Below are 19,730 nucleotides of genomic sequence, written 5' to 3'. Positions count from 1 at the left end.
AGAAGGGGGTCCTGTGAGTAATCTGGTTCCTTCTCTACTACATAATCGAGAATTCCAGGTTCGAATCCTGGGCTGGACAGAAATGGTTGGGCTCGTTTCTTATCACCTAATGCACCTGTTCACCTAGTAGTAGATAGGTACCCAGGAGTTAGTCAGCGTGTTATGGGGTTACATCCTGGGGAGTAGCGGTGGGGACGTGGATGTAAACCTCACATTTACTGTATATATAAACTGGCTGCCTGTCCCCCGACACAATAAATTATTTTGGAACTCCCCCCCCCCCCAGTGAGGGGGGGGAGAGGCTAAGTGTTAACTACATTCAACTTCACAAACATCCACTTTACCTCGGAAATTATGAGGCTACAGATAAATATTAAATACATTTCTGAAATTCATTGTACTAAACGGTAACTCATTCATTATAGCTTGTTTCATAACACCTTCGACTCCCCCCCCCCTCACCACACTCTACAAAGCGACATATGACAAAGAGTACTGGGAAGACGGGACACCAGTAGTGTAGCTCTCATCCTGTAACTACATTTATGTGATCACATAGAGACCTCCCCCTCATACCCCCCCCCCCACACACACACATACATCACCCCTGCTCCCATCCCCACACCCCCACACACACACACCTGCAACTCCTCCACCAAACCTGTCTGGCGTGAGAAAAGTTGTGGCGTGCCTGAGGCGGCACCTGGCGACGGGGCCGCAGCCTGGCACTCAGATAGTCATCACTGAACACGGTGACAAATGGCTCCTGCCGCTCCCGTGTTAGTGAAGATTTAGGGATTCCACCTTCGTATCAGTTTAAGTGGTTTACACAAGTCGGTAGTGATTAGTTTGATGGTAAACCGAGAAAACGAGGAGAAAATAGACTGAGAAACAGAGAAACTCGGTATCACGTAGTTTTGGTAGCAGCGAATAGTATTCAAATGGAGTACTTAAAAGTTTTCCTAAATTGTCTCGGTAACAAAGTGTACTGTGTACTTAGATTACATTAACTGTAAAGAGTGTAGATATGTCTGATATAGGCCTATGGGGCTGTGTGTACTATTTAGAATACTGAATAGGCTGTGTACTATTTAGAATACTGAATAGGCTGTGTACTATTTAGAGGGATGACTCCAGGATGCCTAATTACCATAATGTAGATTAGTCACCAATATCTCCTCAATTTCTGTCGTGCCTCGTAGGCTTAAGATATAAAAAAATCAATTTAATATTGTATCCAATTATATCCATCTAGTAATTCGATATTATGTTTGTAACTCATTTTAAATGTATGTATCTTTGCCTGTATAATTATCTTATCCAATATCCACAATGCAGGCGATGAGTCACAATAACGAGGCTGAAGTATGTTGACCAGACCACACACTAGAAGGTGAAGGGACGACGACGTTTTGGTCCGTCCTGGACCATTCTCAAGTCGATTCCACAATCCACAATTAATATCCACAATCCTTAGGTTAGGATTTATTATTCCTCGTTCAACGACACCCTGACAGGAAAGCGCTGCGCGTTTTCCAATATGACCAACTTTTTCATTCAATGATGTACTGCCAGGAATCTTAGCCAAATATCCAACATTTGCTTACGGAAGGTAATGCTGCATATGACTGTAAAGCTGCCGCCCAGTTGGGTGGGTGTGGAGCACATGACTGTAAAGCTGCCGCCCAGTTGGGTGGGTGTGGAGCACATGACTGTAAAGCTGCCGCCCAGTTGGGTGGGTGTGGAGCACATGACTGTAAAGCTGCCGCCCAGTTGGGTGGGTGTGGAGCACATGACTGTAAAGCTGCCGCCCAGTTGGGTGGGTGTGGAGCACATGACTGTAAAGCTGTCGCCCAGTAGGGTGGGTGTGGAGCACATGACTGTAAAGCTGTCGCCCAGTAGGGTGGGTGTGGAGCACATGACTGTAAAGCTGTCGCCCAGTAGGGTGGGTGTGGAGCACATGACTGTAAAGCTGTCGCCCAGTAGGGTGGGTGTGGAGCACATGACTGTAAAGCTGCCGCCCAGTTGGGTGGGTGTGGAGCACATGACTGTAAAGCTGCCGCCCAGTTGGGTGGGTGTGGAGCACATGACTGTAAAGCTGTCGCCCAGTAGGGTGGGTGAGGAGCACATGACTGTAAAGCTGTCGCCCAGTAGGGTGGGTGTGGAGCACATGACTGTAAAGCTGTCGCCCAGTAGGGTGGGTGTGGAGCACATGACTGTAAAGCTGTCGCCCAGTAGGGTGGGTGTGGAGCACATGACTGTAAAGCTGCCGCCCAGTTGGGTGGGTGTGGAGCACATGACTGTAAAGCTGCCGCCCAGTTGGGTGGATATTTGGCAGAAACTGTGTGACTCACCATAGATTTAAACTGCCTTGTAGAAACTGTTGTGAGCCTCTTGTTAAATTATTTGGGATATAAAAAGATTATTGATATGAATATATATGTGTGTGTGTGTGTGTGTACTCACCTAATTGTGCTTGCGGGGGTTGAGCTCTGGCTCTTTGGTCCCGCCTCTCAACTGTCAATCAACAGGTGTACAGATTCCCGAGCCTACTGGGCTCTATTCCTGAGCCTACTGGGCTCTGTGTGTGTGTGTGTGTGTGTGTGTGTGTGTGTGTGTGTGTGTGTGTGTGTGTGTGTGTGTGTGTGTGTGTGTAAATGTGTAAATCACGAAAATAAACACGTGATGAAAAATGTGACAGTGTCAGACCACGGAGGAAAATTGAAACAGGAATTTCCTTAAGTACTTTCGTATATTAATACATCTTCAGAAGGAATGAAGATGTATTAATACATCTTCATGAATAATACAGTTTTTAAATACAATGAATACATCTTCAGTCCTTCTGAAGATATATTAATATACAAAAGTACTTAAGAAAATTCCTGTTTCAATTCTTATGTATGTAAGATTAACAATAGTGAAACACTTGATTGTCACTTATCTAAACGAACTATGGGGTTCAGTTCCTGAACCCATTATGTGCCTCTGTAACCCTGTTCACCACCGCCCACGGGATGGGTATGAATTGCATTATAAATGAAATAACAAATGACTAACTTTTCATTATACGTGGAGGACAAAATGTTTGAGTAACATCATAGTTAACAAAGGATTATCATCATTAACGTCATTTTTACACTTTAGAATTAGAAACTATTCGTAACAACTTATACAAATTATTGCAATAATGGTTGGATTAAACAGGTGCACAGCAGCCTAAATTAATTTTACATTTTTTTGCGTAAAGTAACATTTAGCTTACAATTTGAAAGATAATTATGGAAAAAGTGTAGCGTACTATTAGACCGGCGAGACGTCACAATTTAAGTATAGGTAATATTGAACTAATTTAAAGTAGGCCAAAGTTATGTAGACAGTAGAAAAACGACGATGTTTAAGGCATATATATAGCACAGATGGCATGTTGCATAGTAGCCTTGTGTGGAATGCTACATATAGCACAGAATATAGCAAAATCGACTTGAGAATGGTTCAGGACGGACCCAAACGACGTAGTTTCTCAATCTTGTGAGGTGTGTGTTATTGCCACATTATTATCACTCGTCGTCTGCATACCAAAATATATATTTTTCAACATTCTAACAAAAAAAATACTCAGCCTTGCGTAAGCCAATGGATGGATGAAGAATGGATACGGGGATGTAACTAGGCTTCAATCTTTATAGCAAATAGAACTAAACAATTCAATTCAGACTTTTATAGCGAGATTTATAATATGAAGAGGCAATAGGGCTTAGAGATGTGTGGCACAAGTTACCAGTAGCATCAGTATTGATATAGAGCTGTTTACGTGGCTCAATAAGCCTTCAGCAGTTCGCTTATTATAATTAGACTTGTTTGTCAGCTGTTGTTGTTGTTGTTAAAGATTCGCTACTTGGAACAAACAGTTCCAAGTAGCACGGGCTATGGCGAGCCCGTAGGTACTTTATATTTGTTTTTTTTTTGTCGGCTATGCATGCACTGTATTGAATAAACCACATCACACAGTTCAACAAACAGATCAGACGCATTCAAACGTAAGGTAATAAGCTTTGTGTAATCTGGAGAAGGTGCCAATATAACCTAATTTACTTATTAATTACATGATAAGACTAAGAGCTGGGACATAAGGCCACTGGGGATCGAACACCGGCTCGCAAGAACAGCATTGTGACATACAATAACGTTGGCTTACCTTGTGTTAGTGGAGGTTGTGGAGCCTGGAGAGGTTGGGAGGAGGCAAGTAGTGATGATGGTGAGGTGCACTATCCAAGCACCATATTGCACCGTCTCAACGCTCACTACACATTCCTCGACCACAATCAACACCTAATATATGAAACTTTTCTATGGAGATTTTCAACACTTCATGTACTATACTTCTACTGTATTCACTGAATTCACATCCAACACCACAATTTTATCTTGTATATTTTGTGTTAAATTAATCTTTTTTTTCAATTCACCGGAGATATAACTCAAACCTAAATTTAGGATTATTTTCAAAAACTGTTTTCATGATCAATAATACACTCGAGAGTTCATAGGATTTTCAGCTCATACACTTTATTTTATTCCTGTGAATAAACATTTAATTAAACATTTTATGCTAAGAAGGATATGCAAGTACATGTAGGAGGCAAAACTAACCCGATATGTATAACTGTTCACAGGATGTTCACTCGCCCACTGGTGAGGGCTGGGCGGTGTACACAGGACACTCATATAGCACAAGCTACAGGATGTGTGGGGGTGAATGTACACATTCACAGGTACGACGCGGGAAAGTGTACACAGTTATATGACAAAGAGTGCTGGGAAGACGGGGCTCCTGTGCTAGGTAAGTCCACTACTGGCTCACCATAGCCTGTGCTGCTTGCCCCGTTCCTGTGCCAGGTAAGTTACGGGCTCACCATAGCCCGTGCTACTTGGAACTTGTTCCGAGTAGCTGAATCTATAACAGCAACAACATGGGAAGACGGGACACCACGAGCGTAGCTCTCATCCTGTAACTACACTTAGGTAATTACACCCACCCGTCCACGGATGGTGGACGGGTGGGTGTATACAGAACACCCGTCCACAGGATGGGAGGGGACTGTGGGAGGGGTACTCTCCCACGTGTTCCGTCCTACACCGGATGACATTTACGCCAATAAATGTCCCCACAACGACGACATTTCCAGCCAAACTCGGCGAACACTCGATACAGAGGTGGGCATGCGGCAGCAAGGCATAACGGTTGTGCACTACACCTTGTCACAGCTTTAAACCTAGCGCTCTCATCAACCTCATTACGGGCTCACCATAGCCCGTGCTACATGGACACTTCGTTCTGAGTAGCTGAATCTGAAACATCAATCCCCGTCTCACTTTCACGTGAGGTAAACACGTTTCCTCCACTTCTGAAACAACATGAAACCTTCTATTGTTCTCACCTCAAGTTCGACTTTGTGTAATTGAATTTTACAAGGACACAATACGTCGTTCACCTAGCTGCCTTATAGCAGTTATCTAGCGCCACCTCACCTCCTCCATAGCAGCGTATCAATTCTTCTCTGTCCTACATAAAATTCGACCAACCAAATGGCATCATGTAATTCAATGGGGTTTTCTAAGGTTAATCAGCATATTTGAAGGCAAATCTGTATGTATATGTATGTATGTATGCATGTAACAGTGAAAACGGTGTGTGGAGGTATTCGTCTGTACTACAGCTGCACATTGGTAGGCAGAACAGATGTTTCATGTGTCAGGGTCCTCTCCTAAACACGTGTATCATAACGACACACAGACAAGCAGAGGACACGAGACACATTCATACAAATTCCACTCACTGGTTAGGTCTAATACCTTCGATTCTAAATTTAAATAAGATAAGCGTTGGAACCAAGAAGGTTCAAGGCCAGAGCTCCAAATTGTAATTCAATCTAGGTAAAGACATATAGGTGAGCGCCCCACACACACACACCAGGAACCTCACCACATGTGTGTCATTTCCTGCGCCTGTCAATATTGGCCTGTTGCCCCACTGGTGTGTGTGTGTGTGTGTGTGTGTGTGTGTGTGTGTGTGTGTGTGTGTGTGTGTGTGTGTGTGTGTGTGTGTGTGTGTGTGTGTGTGTGTGTGTGTGTGCACAACGGCAACCAACTCAGAATCACCTTACAGAAAAAGGTGATTATTTTAACCCAATAAAGTTACAGGTCTTCTAAATATCAAAATATACAGCAATCCTTGAAACGATTCTCAACCGAATAACAATAAGTATTTTGAGAAACGATAATGTTATCACTAATGTCCAATCGTAAGTAAAAGTTACAGTTTATTAATTTATGAAGACAACTCATAGTATTCTTATCACTCTTAGGCTATAGGAAAGATAAACAAAATTAATTTGGAAACTGTCACTATCGATGTTCTCTATATGAGGCTACAGTACACGGAGAGGTAGAGGGCGCTGGGCTGGGGAGAGGCTAGGCTTGGGGAGAGGCTAGGCCTGGGGAGAGGCTAGGCCTGGGGAGAGGCTAGGGCTGAGGAGAGGCTAGGGCTGGGGTGAGGCTAGGCCTGGGGAGAGGCTAGGCCTGGGGAGAGGCTAGGCCTGGGGAGAGGCTAGGGCTGAGGAGAGGCTAGGGTTGGGGTGAGGCTAGGGCTGGGGAGAGGCTAGGCCTGGGGAGAGGCTAGGCCTGGGGAGAGGCTAGGGCTGAGGAGAGGCTAGGGCTGGGGTGAGGCTAGGGCTGGGGAGAGGCTTGGCCTGGGGAGAGGCTAGGCCTGGGGAGAGGCTAGGGCTGGGGAGAAGCTAGGCCTGGGGAGAGGCTAGGCCTGGGGAGAGGCTAGGGCTGGGGAGAGGCTAGGGCTGGGGTGAGGCTAGGCCTGGGGAGAGGCTAGGCCTGGGGAGAGGCTAGGCCTGGGGAGAGGCTAGGGCTGGAGAGAGGCTAGGCCTGGGGAGAGGCTAGGCCTGGGGAGAGGCTAGGGCTGGGGAGAGGCTAGGCCTGGGGAGAGGCTGGGGCTGGGGAGAGGCTAGGGCTGGGGAGAGGCTAGGGCTGGGGAGAGACTAGGGCTGGGGAGAGGCTAGGGCTGGGGAGAGGCTAGGGCTGGGGAGAGGCTAAGGCTGGGGAGAGGCTAGGGCTGGGGAGAGGCTAGGGCTGGGGAGAGACTGGGGCTGGGGAGAGGCCCAGCCCCTCCTTACCCCAGCCCGTCCTCACCCCAGCCCGTCCTCACCCCAACCCGTCCTCATCAACACAGGCGGCCATAGCCTGGACTAGCCAAGCCTCAGGACGTAAGGACAGTTTCCACTGTAAATTGACTGACGACACATCCTTGCATTAATTGTGAGCAAGAGATTGTGATCATATTGTTGGGCCTAGTGCACTAGGCTACTGGTGACAGGGCTGCCAACTTGTTATCACACACCCGTCAGTCAAAGATTGAGGTAAGATGTACTCATCTAGTTGTGCTTGCGGGGGTTGAGCTCTGGCTCTTTGGTCCCGCCTCTCAACCGTCAATCAAGTGGTGTACAGGTTCCTGAGCCTACTGGGCTCTATCATATCTACAGTTGTACACGTTCGTAAGTGCTTGCGTAACCGTTTCGTGAATCTTGTTAGGAGAGCAGTCTGCATATACCAAAATGTCCAGAATTCCGTTTCCGAGGTAGTTAAAGTGTTTAGGTTTCGTTCCCCCTGATTCCCCTGTTCACCTAGCAGTTAAACCGGTGGTTCCCTAGAGTTAGGGTAAGTGGCACTACTGTATTTGGCCGTCGAGAAGCCTAACAGGCTTCCTGTTGGCGACTATGCCGACTAAAATGGCAGTAGAGTTCAGGTGTAATTTTCCTGCTATCACTCACCGACCAGACGCTGGGGCCGCGGACTGTAGGATAACATCCGCCAGTACTTTCTTATGCCAGTGTCTTACGCCAGTGTCTTTCTTTCTTATGTACTCCCACCTTCTTATGTTCTTATGTTCTTACTTTCCTTTGGTTATTTACACCAAAGATAACACTCGGATTATAGTTCTCGGGACGGTCTCGCTTCATGCAGGTCGGCGTTCAATCCCCCGACCGTCCACACAAGTGGTTGGGTACTATTCCTTTCCCCCCGTCCCATCCCAAATCCTTCAAAATCAAGTGATTTCGGGGCTTTAGTGTCCCCGCGGCCCGGTCCTCGACCAGGCCTCCACCCCCCAGGAAGCAGCCCGTGACAGCTGACTAACACCCAGGTACCTATTTTACTGCTTGGTAACAGGGGCATAGGGTGAAAGAAACTCTGCCCATTGTTTCTCACCGGCGCCTGGGATCGAACCCAGGACCACAGGATCACAAGTCCAGCGTGCTGTCCGCTCGGCCGACCGGCTCCCCGGCTAAAAGTTTTATCTGTAACTATTTTTCCAATATGTTTCTCCTGTCCATTCCACACCTGTTCCACACCTCTCCCCCCCCCCACCCCCTCCCACCTTCTCACGCCTCTCATATTCCTAATTACACACACCTGTTTCACACACCTGTTAAATCAGTTTCATTTTCTTGCGCCTGTTTCACACATTCCCCCGTGGATATTTCCTTATCTCTCCACTCTCTATCTCCTACCTCCTCTGCAGACTCCCCCCCCCCCCCTCCTACCTCGTCTTCCAAGACCGCTGGCTCCCTGTCCCCGGCGGCCATGTTTCCTTAGGCTCCACACCGTCTCTCCGTATCTCTTAATTAATTATTTGTTGAGAATTGGTGAGTTAGTGTCGGGTGTAGAGTCCGGGGTGTAGAGTCCGGGGTGTAGAGTCCAGGGTGTAGAGTCCGGGGTGTAGAGTCCGGGGTGTAGAGTCCAGGGTGTAGAGTCCGGGGTGTAGAGTCCAGGGTGTAGAGTCCGGGGTGTAGAGTCCGGGGTGTAGAGTCCGGGGTGTAGAGTCCGGGGTGTAGAGTCCAGGGTGTAGAGTCCAGGGTGTGAAGTCCAGGGTGTAGAGTCCAGGGTGTAGAGTCCGGGGTGTAGAGTCCAGGGTGTAGAGTCCGGGGTGTAGAGTCCGGGGTGTAGAGTCCGGGGTGTAGAGTCCAGGGTGTAGAGTCCGGGGTGTAGAGTCCGGGGTGTAGAGTCCAGGGTGTAGAGTCCGGGGTGTAGAGTCCAGGGTGTAGAGTCCAGGGTGTAGAGTCCGGGGTGTAGAGTCCAGGGTGTAGAGTCCGGGGTGTAGAGTCCGGGGTGTAGTCCAGGGTGTAGAGTCCAGGGTGTAGAGTCCGAGGTGTAGAGTCCAGGGTGTAGAGTCCGGGGTGTAGAGTCCAGGGTGTAGAGTCCGGGGTGTAGAGTCCAGGGTGTAGAGTCCAGGGTGTAGAGTCCGAGGTGTAGAGTCCGGGGTGTAGAGTCCGGGGTGTAGAGTCCAGGGTGTAGAGTCCGGGGTGTAGAGTCCAGGGTGTAGAGTCCGGGGTGTAGAGTCCGGGGTGTAGAGTCCGGGGTGTAGAGTCCGGGTTGCAGAGTCCGGGGTGTAGAGTCCGGGGTGTAGAGTCCAGGGTGTAGAGTCCAGGGTGTAGAGTCCGGGGTGTAGAGTCCAGGGTGTAGAGTCCGGGGTGTAGAGTCCGGGGTGTAGAGTCCGAGGTGCAGAGTCCAGGGTGTAGAGTCCGGGGTGTAGAGTCCAGGGTGTAGAGTCCGGGGTGTAGAGTCCAGGGTGTAGAGTCCGGGGTGTAGAGTCCGGGGTGCAGATTCCGGGTTGCAGAGTCCGGGGTGTAGAGTCCAGGGTGTAGAGTCCGGGGTGTAGAGTCCAGGGTGTAGAGTCAGGGGTGTAGAGTCCAGGGTGTAGAGTCCGGGGTGTAGAGTCCGGGGTGTAGAGTCCGAGGTGCAGAGTCCAGGGTGTAGAGTCCGGGGTGTAGAGTCCAGGGTGTAGAGTCCGGGGTGTAGAGTCCAGGGTGTAGAGTCCGCGGTGTAGAGTCCGGGGTGCAGAGTCCGGGGTGCAGAGTCCGGGGTGTAGAGTCCAGGGTGTAGAGTCCAGGGTGTAGAGTCCAGGGTGTAGAGTCCGGGGTGTAGAGTCCGGGGTGTAGAGTCCGAGGTGCAGAGTCCAGGGTGTAGAGTCCGGGGTGTAGAGTCCAGGGTGTAGAGTCCGGGGTGTAGAGTCCAGGGTGTAGAGTCCGCGGTGTAGAGTCCGGGGTGCAGAGTCCGGGTTGCAGAGTCCGGGGTGTAGAGTCCGGGGTGTAGCGTCCAGGGTGTAGAGTCCGGGGTGCAGAGTCCGGGTTGCAGAGTCCGGGGTGTAGAGTCCGAGGTGCAGAGTCCAGGGTGTAGAGTCCGGGGTGTAGAGTCCAGGGTGTAGAGTCCGGGGTGTAGAGTCCAGGGTGTAGAGTCCGCGGTGTAGAGTCCGGGGTGCAGAGTCCGGGGTGCAGAGTCCGGGGTGTAGAGTCCAGGGTGTAGAGTCCAGGGTGTAGAGTCCAGGGTGTAGAGTCCGGGGTGTAGAGTCCGGGGTGTAGAGTCCGAGGTGCAGAGTCCAGGGTGTAGAGTCCGGGGTGTAGAGTCCAGGGTGTAGAGTCCGGGGTGTAGAGTCCAGGGTGTAGAGTCCGCGGTGTAGAGTCCGGGGTGCAGAGTCCGGGGTGCAGAGTCCGGGGTGTAGAGTCCAGGGTGTAGAGTCCAGGGTGTAGAGTCCGGGGTGCAGAGTCCGGGTTGCAGAGTCCAGGGTGTAGAGTCCGGGGTGTAGAGTCCAGGGTGTAGAGTCCAGGGTGTAGAGTCCAGGGTGTAGAGTCCGCGGTGTAGAGTCCAGGGTGTAGAGTCCGGGGTGTAGAGTCCAGGGTGTAGAGTCCGGGGTGTAGAGTCCGGGGTGTAGAGTCCAGGGTGTAGAGTCCAGGGTGTAGAGTCCAGGGTGTAGAGTCCGCGGTGTAGAGTCCAGGGTGTAGAGTCCGGGGTGTAGAGTCCGGGGTGTAGAGTCCAGGGTGTAGAGTCCGGGGTGTAGAGTCCAGGGTGTAGAGTCCAGGGTGTAGAGTCCAGGGTGTAGAGTCCAGGGTGTAGAGTCCAGGGTGTAGAGTCCGGGGTGTAGAGTCCAGGGTGTAGAGTCCAGGGTGTAGAGTCCAGGGTGTAGAGTCCGGGGTGTAGAGTCCAGGGTGTAGAGTCCAGGGTGTAGAGTCCGGGGTGTAGAGTCCGGGGTGTAGAGTCCAGGGTGTAGAGTCCCTTGTGTGGGGAGTATTAAGCCAGTAGTGATGACCGTCTGGTGTATAGTGTTCCACTAGAGCACAAAGCCAGGTATGACAGGTGTTAACTTTAGTTGTCAGGTGTGTACAGCCAGGTTGGTCATGTCAAGGCGGCCCAATAGTTATCATTTACACAACCACTTACGAAGCCTGTACATCTTTCCTCAAGCATCATTGTTTACATTCATTAAACAGTACATTGAAACACAACGAAGTTGTTTATAACAACAACAACCTTGGGTTGTAAAGTCTCCAAGATTATAAACTGTTTAATAAATGCAAAGTTGGTCATCATTAAAGAAAGATAAATAGGTTTGGCAGCTTAGTGTAAGAGAGGAGTGTGGTGCGGTCTGTTGCTGGTCGCGGCGTGTACAGTACCCAGCCAGTACTCACTGGCCACACTCTCTAGGGGTAATGTGCAGCTTATGGTCAAATACACAAAGGCGGCCCTGATGACGGTTCGAACCTACGTCCGGGATGATCCCACACGCTTGTAATTACCTAAGTGTAGTTACAGGATGAGAGCTACGCTCGTGGTGTCCCGTCTTCCCAGCACTCTTTGTCATATAACACTTGTGGATTGCTTCATTTGCTATATCACGCTATTGTGTGTGTGTGTGTGTGTGTGTGTGTGTGTGTGTGTGTGTGTGTGTGTGTGTGTGTGTGTGTGTGTGTGTGTGGCGCCATCTGTTGCCTGCACCTGACCCCATTTTCCGTGCCCGGGTGGACGGCTGTGATCTGACACTTGTGTAGTTACCTTCTTAGTGTACCATAGTTGTTCCTTACAAGATCAACCAGGCTGTGACTCATACTTCAGGCTGCGAGCAGCCGCGTCCAACAGCCTAGTTGACCAGTCCAGCAATGAGGAGGACTGATGGAGGACCGGGCCGTGAGGACGCTAAGCCTCGAAGTCATCTCAAGGTAACCTCAAGGTAGAAGTTGGGAGTGGCCAGGAAGGGCCATCTTGAACACATGGCGTGTTTCCGTGGGAACAAGTAGGGGGAATGATCGTTGGAGACTGTGAATTACCCAGCCAGCAATTGATGGCCGGAACGACGTGTCCCGGGGTAGCCCAGTTGTGGTAGTAGATGGAACTAGCATCCATCCGTCCTCTAATGTAAGACTTGTTAGAGATGAAGGCTTTAGAGGACGCCGGCCAGCGTGTTGCTGGGGGTTCACAGAGTGTTTACTGATCATACTGTGGGGGACGGTCTCGCCTCATGCAGGTCGGCGTTCAATCCCCGACCGTCCACAAGTGGTTGGGCACCATTCCTTCCCCCCCGTCCCATCCCAAATCCTTATCCTGACCCCTTCCCAGTGATATATAGTCGTAATGACTTGGCGCTTTCCCCCTGATAGTTTCTTCTTCTTCGTGAATTACTGAGAAAAGTGGACTCGCCGGCCTGAGTACCTCAGAGGAAAGTCTCACAGAAGGCGGACAGCCCGCCGCCTGCTTTCATACCTCTCAAAGTGTCTTGTAGTGTCCTGTGTGAGAGTGACCCACACAGTGTTATGTGTGTTGTATATGTGGTAGGTATATATAGTTATCCATTAGTTTGTAGTACACATGGTGATGAGTTAGTGTTGACTACACTCCCCCTCTACCCTCTGTCTTGCCTATTACTGCTCAGTCCTCAAGGCCTTAACCCTCACTTGGGGTTGGTTCTGGTAAGAGGCCCCGAGGCTCTATAGAATGTGTAGAGAAATTGTACATATGTAAGTGAAAGTACATATGTTACTGGCTAAGAGAGGCCCCTAACACATGCCCAGTCAGTAGCTATTTATCACCATAAACATATTTCTGAAAATGACATCTACCTCTGGCCCCCAATTATTGACCAGTAGTACCAAGACCAATTATTGACCCAGCAGTACCAAGACCAATTATTGACCCAGCAGTACCAAGACCAATTATTGACCCAGCAGTACCAAGACCAATTACTGACCAGTAGTGCCAAGACCAATTACTGACCAGTAGTGCCAAGACCCATTATTGACCAGTAGTGCCAAGACCAATTATTGACCAGTAGTGCCAAGACCAATTATTGACCAGTAGTGCCAAGACCAATTATTGACCAGTAGTGCCAAGACCAATTACTGACTAGTAGTGCCAAGACCAATTATTGACCAGTAGTGCCAAGACCAATTATTGACCAGTAGTGCCAAGACCAATTACTGACCAGTAGTGCCAAGACCAATTATTGACCAGTAGTGCCAAGACCAATTACTGACCAGTAGTGCCAAGACAAATTATTGACCAGTAGTGCCAAGACCAATTACTGACCAGTAGTGCCAAGACCAATTATTGACCCAGCAGTACCAAGACCAATTATTGACCCCTCGTGCTCAAACAAGTGTCAAGACGTTATGAGAACCGAGAACCAGATGTAATATACCTGTGTCATACCTGTGTACCCGAGCCACGTGTGTCAACATGTGTCAACAACTGAAATATTGTATATACAGTACATTAGGAGGCCTGGTCGAGGACCGGGCCGCGGGGACGATAAGCCCCGAAATCATCTCAAGATAAACACCTGTGGAAAACCGAGTTCAGATATGTCAGGCAGAGACATCACAGGTGTGGTGACAGTCGCTTCATGGACAGGTGTAGTAGAGGCAGGTGTCACAGCCAGGTATGGCAGGTGTACTAGTCAGGTGTGTCACAGCCAGGTATGGGAGGTGTGTCACAGCCAAGTATGGGAAGTGTACTAGAGGCAGGTGTGTCACAGCCAGGTATGGGAGGTGTACTAGAGGCAGGTGTGTCACAGCCAGGTATGGGAAGTGTACCAGAGGCAGGTGTGTCACAGCCAGGTATGGAAGGTGTATCACAGCCAGGTATGGAAGGTGCAGTAGAGGCAGGAAGGCAGGTGTGTCACAGCCAGGTATGGAAGATGTATCACAGCCAGGTATGGAAGGTGCAGTAGAGGCAGGTGTGTCACAGCCAGGTATGGGAGGTGCAGCAGAGGCAGGTGTGTCACAGCCAGGTATGGGAGGTGCAGCAGAGGCAGGTGTGTCACAGCCAGGTATGGGAGGTGCAGCAGAGGCAGGTGTGTCACAGCCAGGTACGAGAGGTGCAGCAGAGGCAGGTGTGTCACAGCCAGGTATGGGAGGTGCAGCAGAGGCAGGTGTGTCACAGCTAGGTATGGGAGGTGTACTAGAGGCAGGTGTGTCACAGCCAGGTATGGGAGGTGCAGCAGAGGCAGGTGTGTCACAGCCAGGTATGGGAGGTGCAGCAGAGGCAGGTGTGTCACAGCCAGGTATGGAAGGTGCAGCAGAGGCAGGTGTGTCACAGCCAGGTATGGGAGGTGCAGCAGAGGCAGGTGTGTCACAGCCAGGTATGGAAGGTGCAGCAGAGGCAGGTGTGTCACAGCCAGGTATGGAAGGTGTACTAGAGGCAGGTGTGTCATGTTACAAGTGCTGGAGCAGCCTGTCATTACCTGTCACCAGTCGCCTGGTGTGGGGGTCATCTACCACTCCTCACTAACAAGACGTGTCACAACTAGTAACATTAACAACGGCTCTACAACACTTCAACAACATCTCTCCACTATAACATAACAACAACATTCAACATTCTCCGCCACGTGACCAAACATAAATGTTACAAATTACTGTTCCATGATGAACTAAAGTTACTCTAAAGTGCCCAAGTTCTCTATTATAATAAAAGTCAAATCTTCGCGGGCCAGAAAACTTTCCCCTTGCAACTTTTCAGACACTTGAGGCCAACTTTCCAAAGTTACGCAGCGAGTCGTGGCCAGAGAGAGAGAGAGAGAGAGAGCGGGAGCGCTCACCTGCCCGTCTGTACGGCGCGGCGTCCACGGCCAGACTGACCCGCCTCCCTCCATACTTGCCAACTGTTGCTTCCTCCTCTATATATTCTTCCCCCACATCCATATATACATATACATATACCAAAAAACAATCGTATCCTTATAAAGTCTATATAATAATTAAAGATATAGAAGTGCTACTGATGCGTATAATTATATCTAAATATGGTAATTAAATAGGAACAAAGTATTGAGAAGGACAGTAGCCCGCTGGTTGTCATGGTAACAAGTGTAAACTAAAGTACATTCATAGTTGGTGTACCGCGTGGGGCGGTGTACTCACCTAGTTGTGCTGACGGAGGTTGAGCTCTGGCTCTTTGGTCCCGCCTCTCAACCGTCAGTTAACAGGTGTACAGGTTCCTGAGCCTACTGGGCTCTATCATATCTACGTCACCTCATTGTGTGACGTTGTAAGGTCTTTTTTTTCAGGAAAGTGGTTGATTTCATAGTTGAAAGTAGTTTCATAGTTGATTTACAAACATAATGTTGGATTTATAGATAGAGCTAGTACATACAATACCTAAAGCCACTAGTACGCATAGCGTTTCGGGCAAGAAAGTGTGGTATTATACATACATAAATTATATGATACAACACTTAACACAATCTTGTACATCTGAGGTAAAGTGATATCGTCACCAGTAATTTTATCTATCATCATACTATCATGCAATATTAATAGTATAATCAGGGGAAAGTGGCAAGCCATTACGACTATATAGCACTGGGAAGGGATCAGGATTAGGGATGGGACGGAGGGAAGGAATGGTGCCCAACCACTTGTGGACGGTCGGGGATTGAACGCCGACCTGCATGACGTGAAACCGTCGCTCTGGCGAAACTATTGGTATTACATTAGTTAACTCCAAGGGGTGAACTATCCATTTATAGAGTTGTTGTTATAGATTCAGCTACTCGGAACAAGTTCCAAGTAGCACGGGCTATGGTGAGCCCGTAAACAGTACTCGATTGATTGATTGATGAAGATTAAGCTACCCAAGAGGTGGCACGGGCATGAATAACCCGTATGATAATTACTCACTTCTCCATTGCTCAATATAATCAGACCTTACCTCCTCCTTCTCTAAAGGTTGCAAGGAATGTTAACTGTACGACACCGTTCTTGTGCCAGGTAAGTCCACTACGGGCTCACCATAGCCCGTGCTACTTGCCCCGCTCCTGTGCCAGGTAAGTCCACTACGGGCTCACCATAGCCCGTGCTACTTGCCCCGCTCCTGTGCCAGGTAAGTTACGGGCTCACCATAGCCCGTGCTACTTGCCCCGCTCCTGTGCCAGGTAAGTTACGGGCTCACCATAGCCCGTGCTACTTGCCCCGCTCCTGTGCCAGGTAAGTTACGGGCTCACCATAGCCCGTGCTACTTGCCCCGCTCCTGTGCCAGGTAAGTTACGGGCTCACCATAGCCCGTGCTACTTGCCCCGCTCCTGTGCCAGGTAAGTCCACTACGGGCTCACCATAGCCCGTGCTACTTGTCCCGCTCCTGTGCCAGGTAAGTCCACTACGGGTTCACCATAGCCCGTGCTACTTGCCCCGCTCCTGTGCCAGGTAAGTTCACTACGGGCTCACCATAGTCCGTGCTACTTGCCCCGCTCCTGTGCCAGGTAAGTCCACTACGGGCTCACCATAGCCCGTGCTACTTGCCCCGCTCCTGTGCCAGGTAAGTTCACTACGGGCTCACCATAGCCCGTGCTACTTGCCCCGCTCCTGTGCCAGGTAAGTCCACTACGGGCTCACCATAGCCCGTGCTACTTGCCCCGCTCCTGTGCCAGGTAAGTTCACTACGGGCTCACCATAGCCCGTACTACTTGCCCCGCTCCTGTGCCAGGTAAGTCCACTACGGGCTCACCATAGCCCGTGCTACTTGGAACTTGTTCCGAGTAGCTGAATCTATAACAACAACAACAACAACGTTAACTGTAATTAAGGAAAAGATTAGAGCCTCGTTATTAGTGCTAATGAGAGTTGTGCTACTCTCATGAAGCTAATGAGTTTGAAGCGAGTATATTATTGCCATAATCTACTCCCTACATATTTAACGTAATTAGTGCCGTAGTGACTAATTTCTCTTTTGGCAAGCTGTCTTAAGTGATAGTGTTTAGTTAATGTTGCAGGCGATGAGTCACAATAACGTGGCTGAAGTATGTTGACCAGACCACACACTAGAAGTTGAAGGGACGACGACGTTTCGGTCCGTCCTGGACCATTCTCAAGTCGATTGTGAGAATGGTCCAGGACGGACCGAAACGTCGTCGTCCCTTCACTTTCTAGTGTGTGGTCTGGTCAACATACTTTAGTTAATGTTATTCGTCTTGATTAATTAGTTGTCCGTGTGGCAGTAATTAATGTAATTACTCACTGATTGTTTAATCGTCTTTGTGGCAGAGTAATTAGTGTGAATTATCATTTGGTTGATAATCTGTTTGTAGTGACAGATTGTAAATTACCTTTGATTGACTGTCTTGACAGTAATTAGCGTAATTATTTTATTATTTTGATTAGATTGTTTGTAATCAATTGTTCTTGTTTGTGATGAAAGGTAGTTATTGTTATGATTGTCGTCCATAGAGACGCGTATAAACATTACTGAGATGTTTATACATCTCGGCGTATACATCTCTCTCAGTGACTAGTCTTGTGCCGTTTGGTTTGGTTATATTGTTTGACTTAAATTATTCTGATTTTCATCTTGAGGCCAAGTGAGCAGCCGTTGTTCAGTTAGCACCAGTGTGACCCGCCGAGAGCAGTAAGGACAGGAGTTCAACTATACTGGCTTTGATTAGTTATTTAGCGGGGTAGAAATAGCCTAAGCCACTCTATCCCTTTGAGATGTATTTCTTTCTTGTCTCAATAAACATACTTCAAGTTGATTAGCTATCATAGTGTCACTTAGGATAATTAACGTAACGTTAAATTTGTTGTGCCTTGCTTTTAATTTAAGTTTGTTAATTAATGTTTATTTGTTGCCAAGTGTCTTTGTTTACCACCTTGCAATACTATTGCTCTAACTTAATGCTGCTATAAACTAGACTATTTCTTGCATTTAATGAAGACTTGCTTCTGAACAACTTATTAGAACAAATAAGGCATTGTCTGGAATGCTCTCGGACGCAGGTTCGAATCCTCGTCACGGCCCTTGTGGATTTGTTCATTTGATGCATCACGCAATTATGATTTCTGTGTGTAGTGTAGTGACTTGCTTCTGGATTCGAACCTGATTCATAGCCACACACACCAAAACAAATTTGGCGAGAGATCCCAATAGTTACCCCTAACATTGCCCTAAGCAATTAAGGAGCTAAACGACCTACTAGTGGATAGGAGGTTCAAGGAGTTGGACTCCGACGGCTGCTCACGCCTTATATTTTCAGTTTTAAAGTATAATCTCACATCTGGCACGTAACGTGTTGGCTTGTGCAGTTCTTTCTGACTTCAGTAACTAGTCAATAGAAATAGAAATATCTCACAACACAGCTGCTCTGGAGAAGGTGCAACACCGGGCAACAAAAGTAATTCCAGAGCTAAGTTAACTCTCGTATCAGGAACGGTTGAGGGCCACAGGGCTGATACTGCACACCAGGCATCACAGGGTTGATCTCACTGAAACTTTTATAATACTGAACAATTTGGAGGATGCCAATCCGGACTAATTCTTCAAAAGGTCAGATGTAACAAACAAGTAGCAACAGTTTGAGGTCAACAAGCCTTAATGTACGACAGAACAGGAGATGCTACATTAAGGCTTGTTGACCTCAAACTGTTGCGCCTTGTTTGTTACATCTGACCTTTTGAAGAATTAGTCCGGATTGGCATCATCCAAAATTGTTCAGTATTTTCAATGAGATCCGCCCTGTCATGTCTGGTTTGCTGTGGTGTTAACCTTGTGGCCCTCAACCGTTCCCGATTGGAACGGTTGAGGGCCCACCGTACGGTTGAGTCGAGAGTAACCCATGGAACTGCCTACCCGCCAAAGCTGTAAATGTCAAAACTGTGTTGTTTCAGAATCTACCTGGAAAAGATCAAGGCAATGAGGGACCTTCAACAAGCCACCTGTTTCTTGTCCTCGTCGAGGCCACTCGGGTTAGTGGACCTCAGGTAAAAAAAAAAAAAAAAATTCTCAATCTTCGGCAGCTTTGTTTACATTTATTAAACAGTTTGAGCTCCGAAGGCTGTTTATAATAGATGCATAAATGCTTGTTGAATCCTGGCCATGATTTTTTAACAGAATGTGACAGTAGTTAGAATTATATATAAACAAAAACTTGAAAGCTGTTGAATTTGTGGGTTGATAATGCAGTTGAGCAGACAGACAGGGAGGCGGAGGATCGAGGGAAGGAATAGGAAATAAGTAGTTAAATAATAAGTAGAATAGGAAAATTCGTTTAGTAGCTAAAGAGAGCACGGTCTGTTCATTAACCCTTAGAGTGCGCAGCTCTCGGCTTTCAATTACCGAGCCTGGGAAGACTATTCAGCACCGTCATAGAACAATAATCAAGATCCTTAACTTAATAAGGATGCTAATACCAGAACAAATAATATGGAAGGGTCCTATAGCACAGTGACTACATTCTCCACTCTCAATAAGGGATCCTAATTCCCAGGTTTCGAAACCGGGTAGGATGGTAATTTTTAGGGATACGACCCAGACCTTCTCTTGTAACAACAGCACAGATTTGTTAATTAGCTCATGTCCATATATTTGTATACATACTGTACCTTTCAATACAAAAATTGGTTTGC

At 48.3% G+C, this 19,730-nt stretch overlaps 2 protein-coding genes across 2 annotated transcripts in view; both read right to left on the bottom strand.

Moving 5' to 3' along the window:
- The window catches only part of LOC123758453 (Protein kinase, cGMP-dependent at 21D), a 374,435-nt gene extending 359,471 nt beyond the window's left edge, over window positions 1-14,964 (bottom strand). The window contains exons 1-2 of the mRNA XM_069322688.1: window positions 14,936-14,964; window positions 4,199-4,580 (exon numbers count right to left, since the gene is read on the bottom strand). The gene's annotated coding sequence lies outside the window, so the exon portion shown is untranslated. The remainder of the gene's footprint in view (window positions 1-4,198; window positions 4,581-14,935) is intronic.
- On the bottom strand, window positions 8,720-15,038 carry LOC138363678 (mucin-2-like). Its single transcript, XM_069323059.1, has 2 exons — window positions 14,936-15,038; window positions 8,720-11,118 (listed from the first exon to the last, which is right to left on the bottom strand). Exons 1-2 carry the CDS (start codon window positions 15,036-15,038, stop codon window positions 8,720-8,722), a joined length of 2,502 nt encoding a protein of 833 aa, XP_069179160.1.
- Between the last annotated feature and the right edge of the window lie 4,692 nt (window positions 15,039-19,730).

Source organism: Procambarus clarkii, chromosome 11 (assembly GCF_040958095.1).
Source record: "Procambarus clarkii isolate CNS0578487 chromosome 11, FALCON_Pclarkii_2.0, whole genome shotgun sequence".
NCBI classification, from domain to species: Eukaryota; Metazoa; Arthropoda; class Malacostraca; order Decapoda; family Cambaridae; genus Procambarus; species Procambarus clarkii.
The sequence above is the reverse complement of the archived record's forward strand: the minus strand, read 5'-3'. Positions and strand labels throughout refer to the sequence as shown.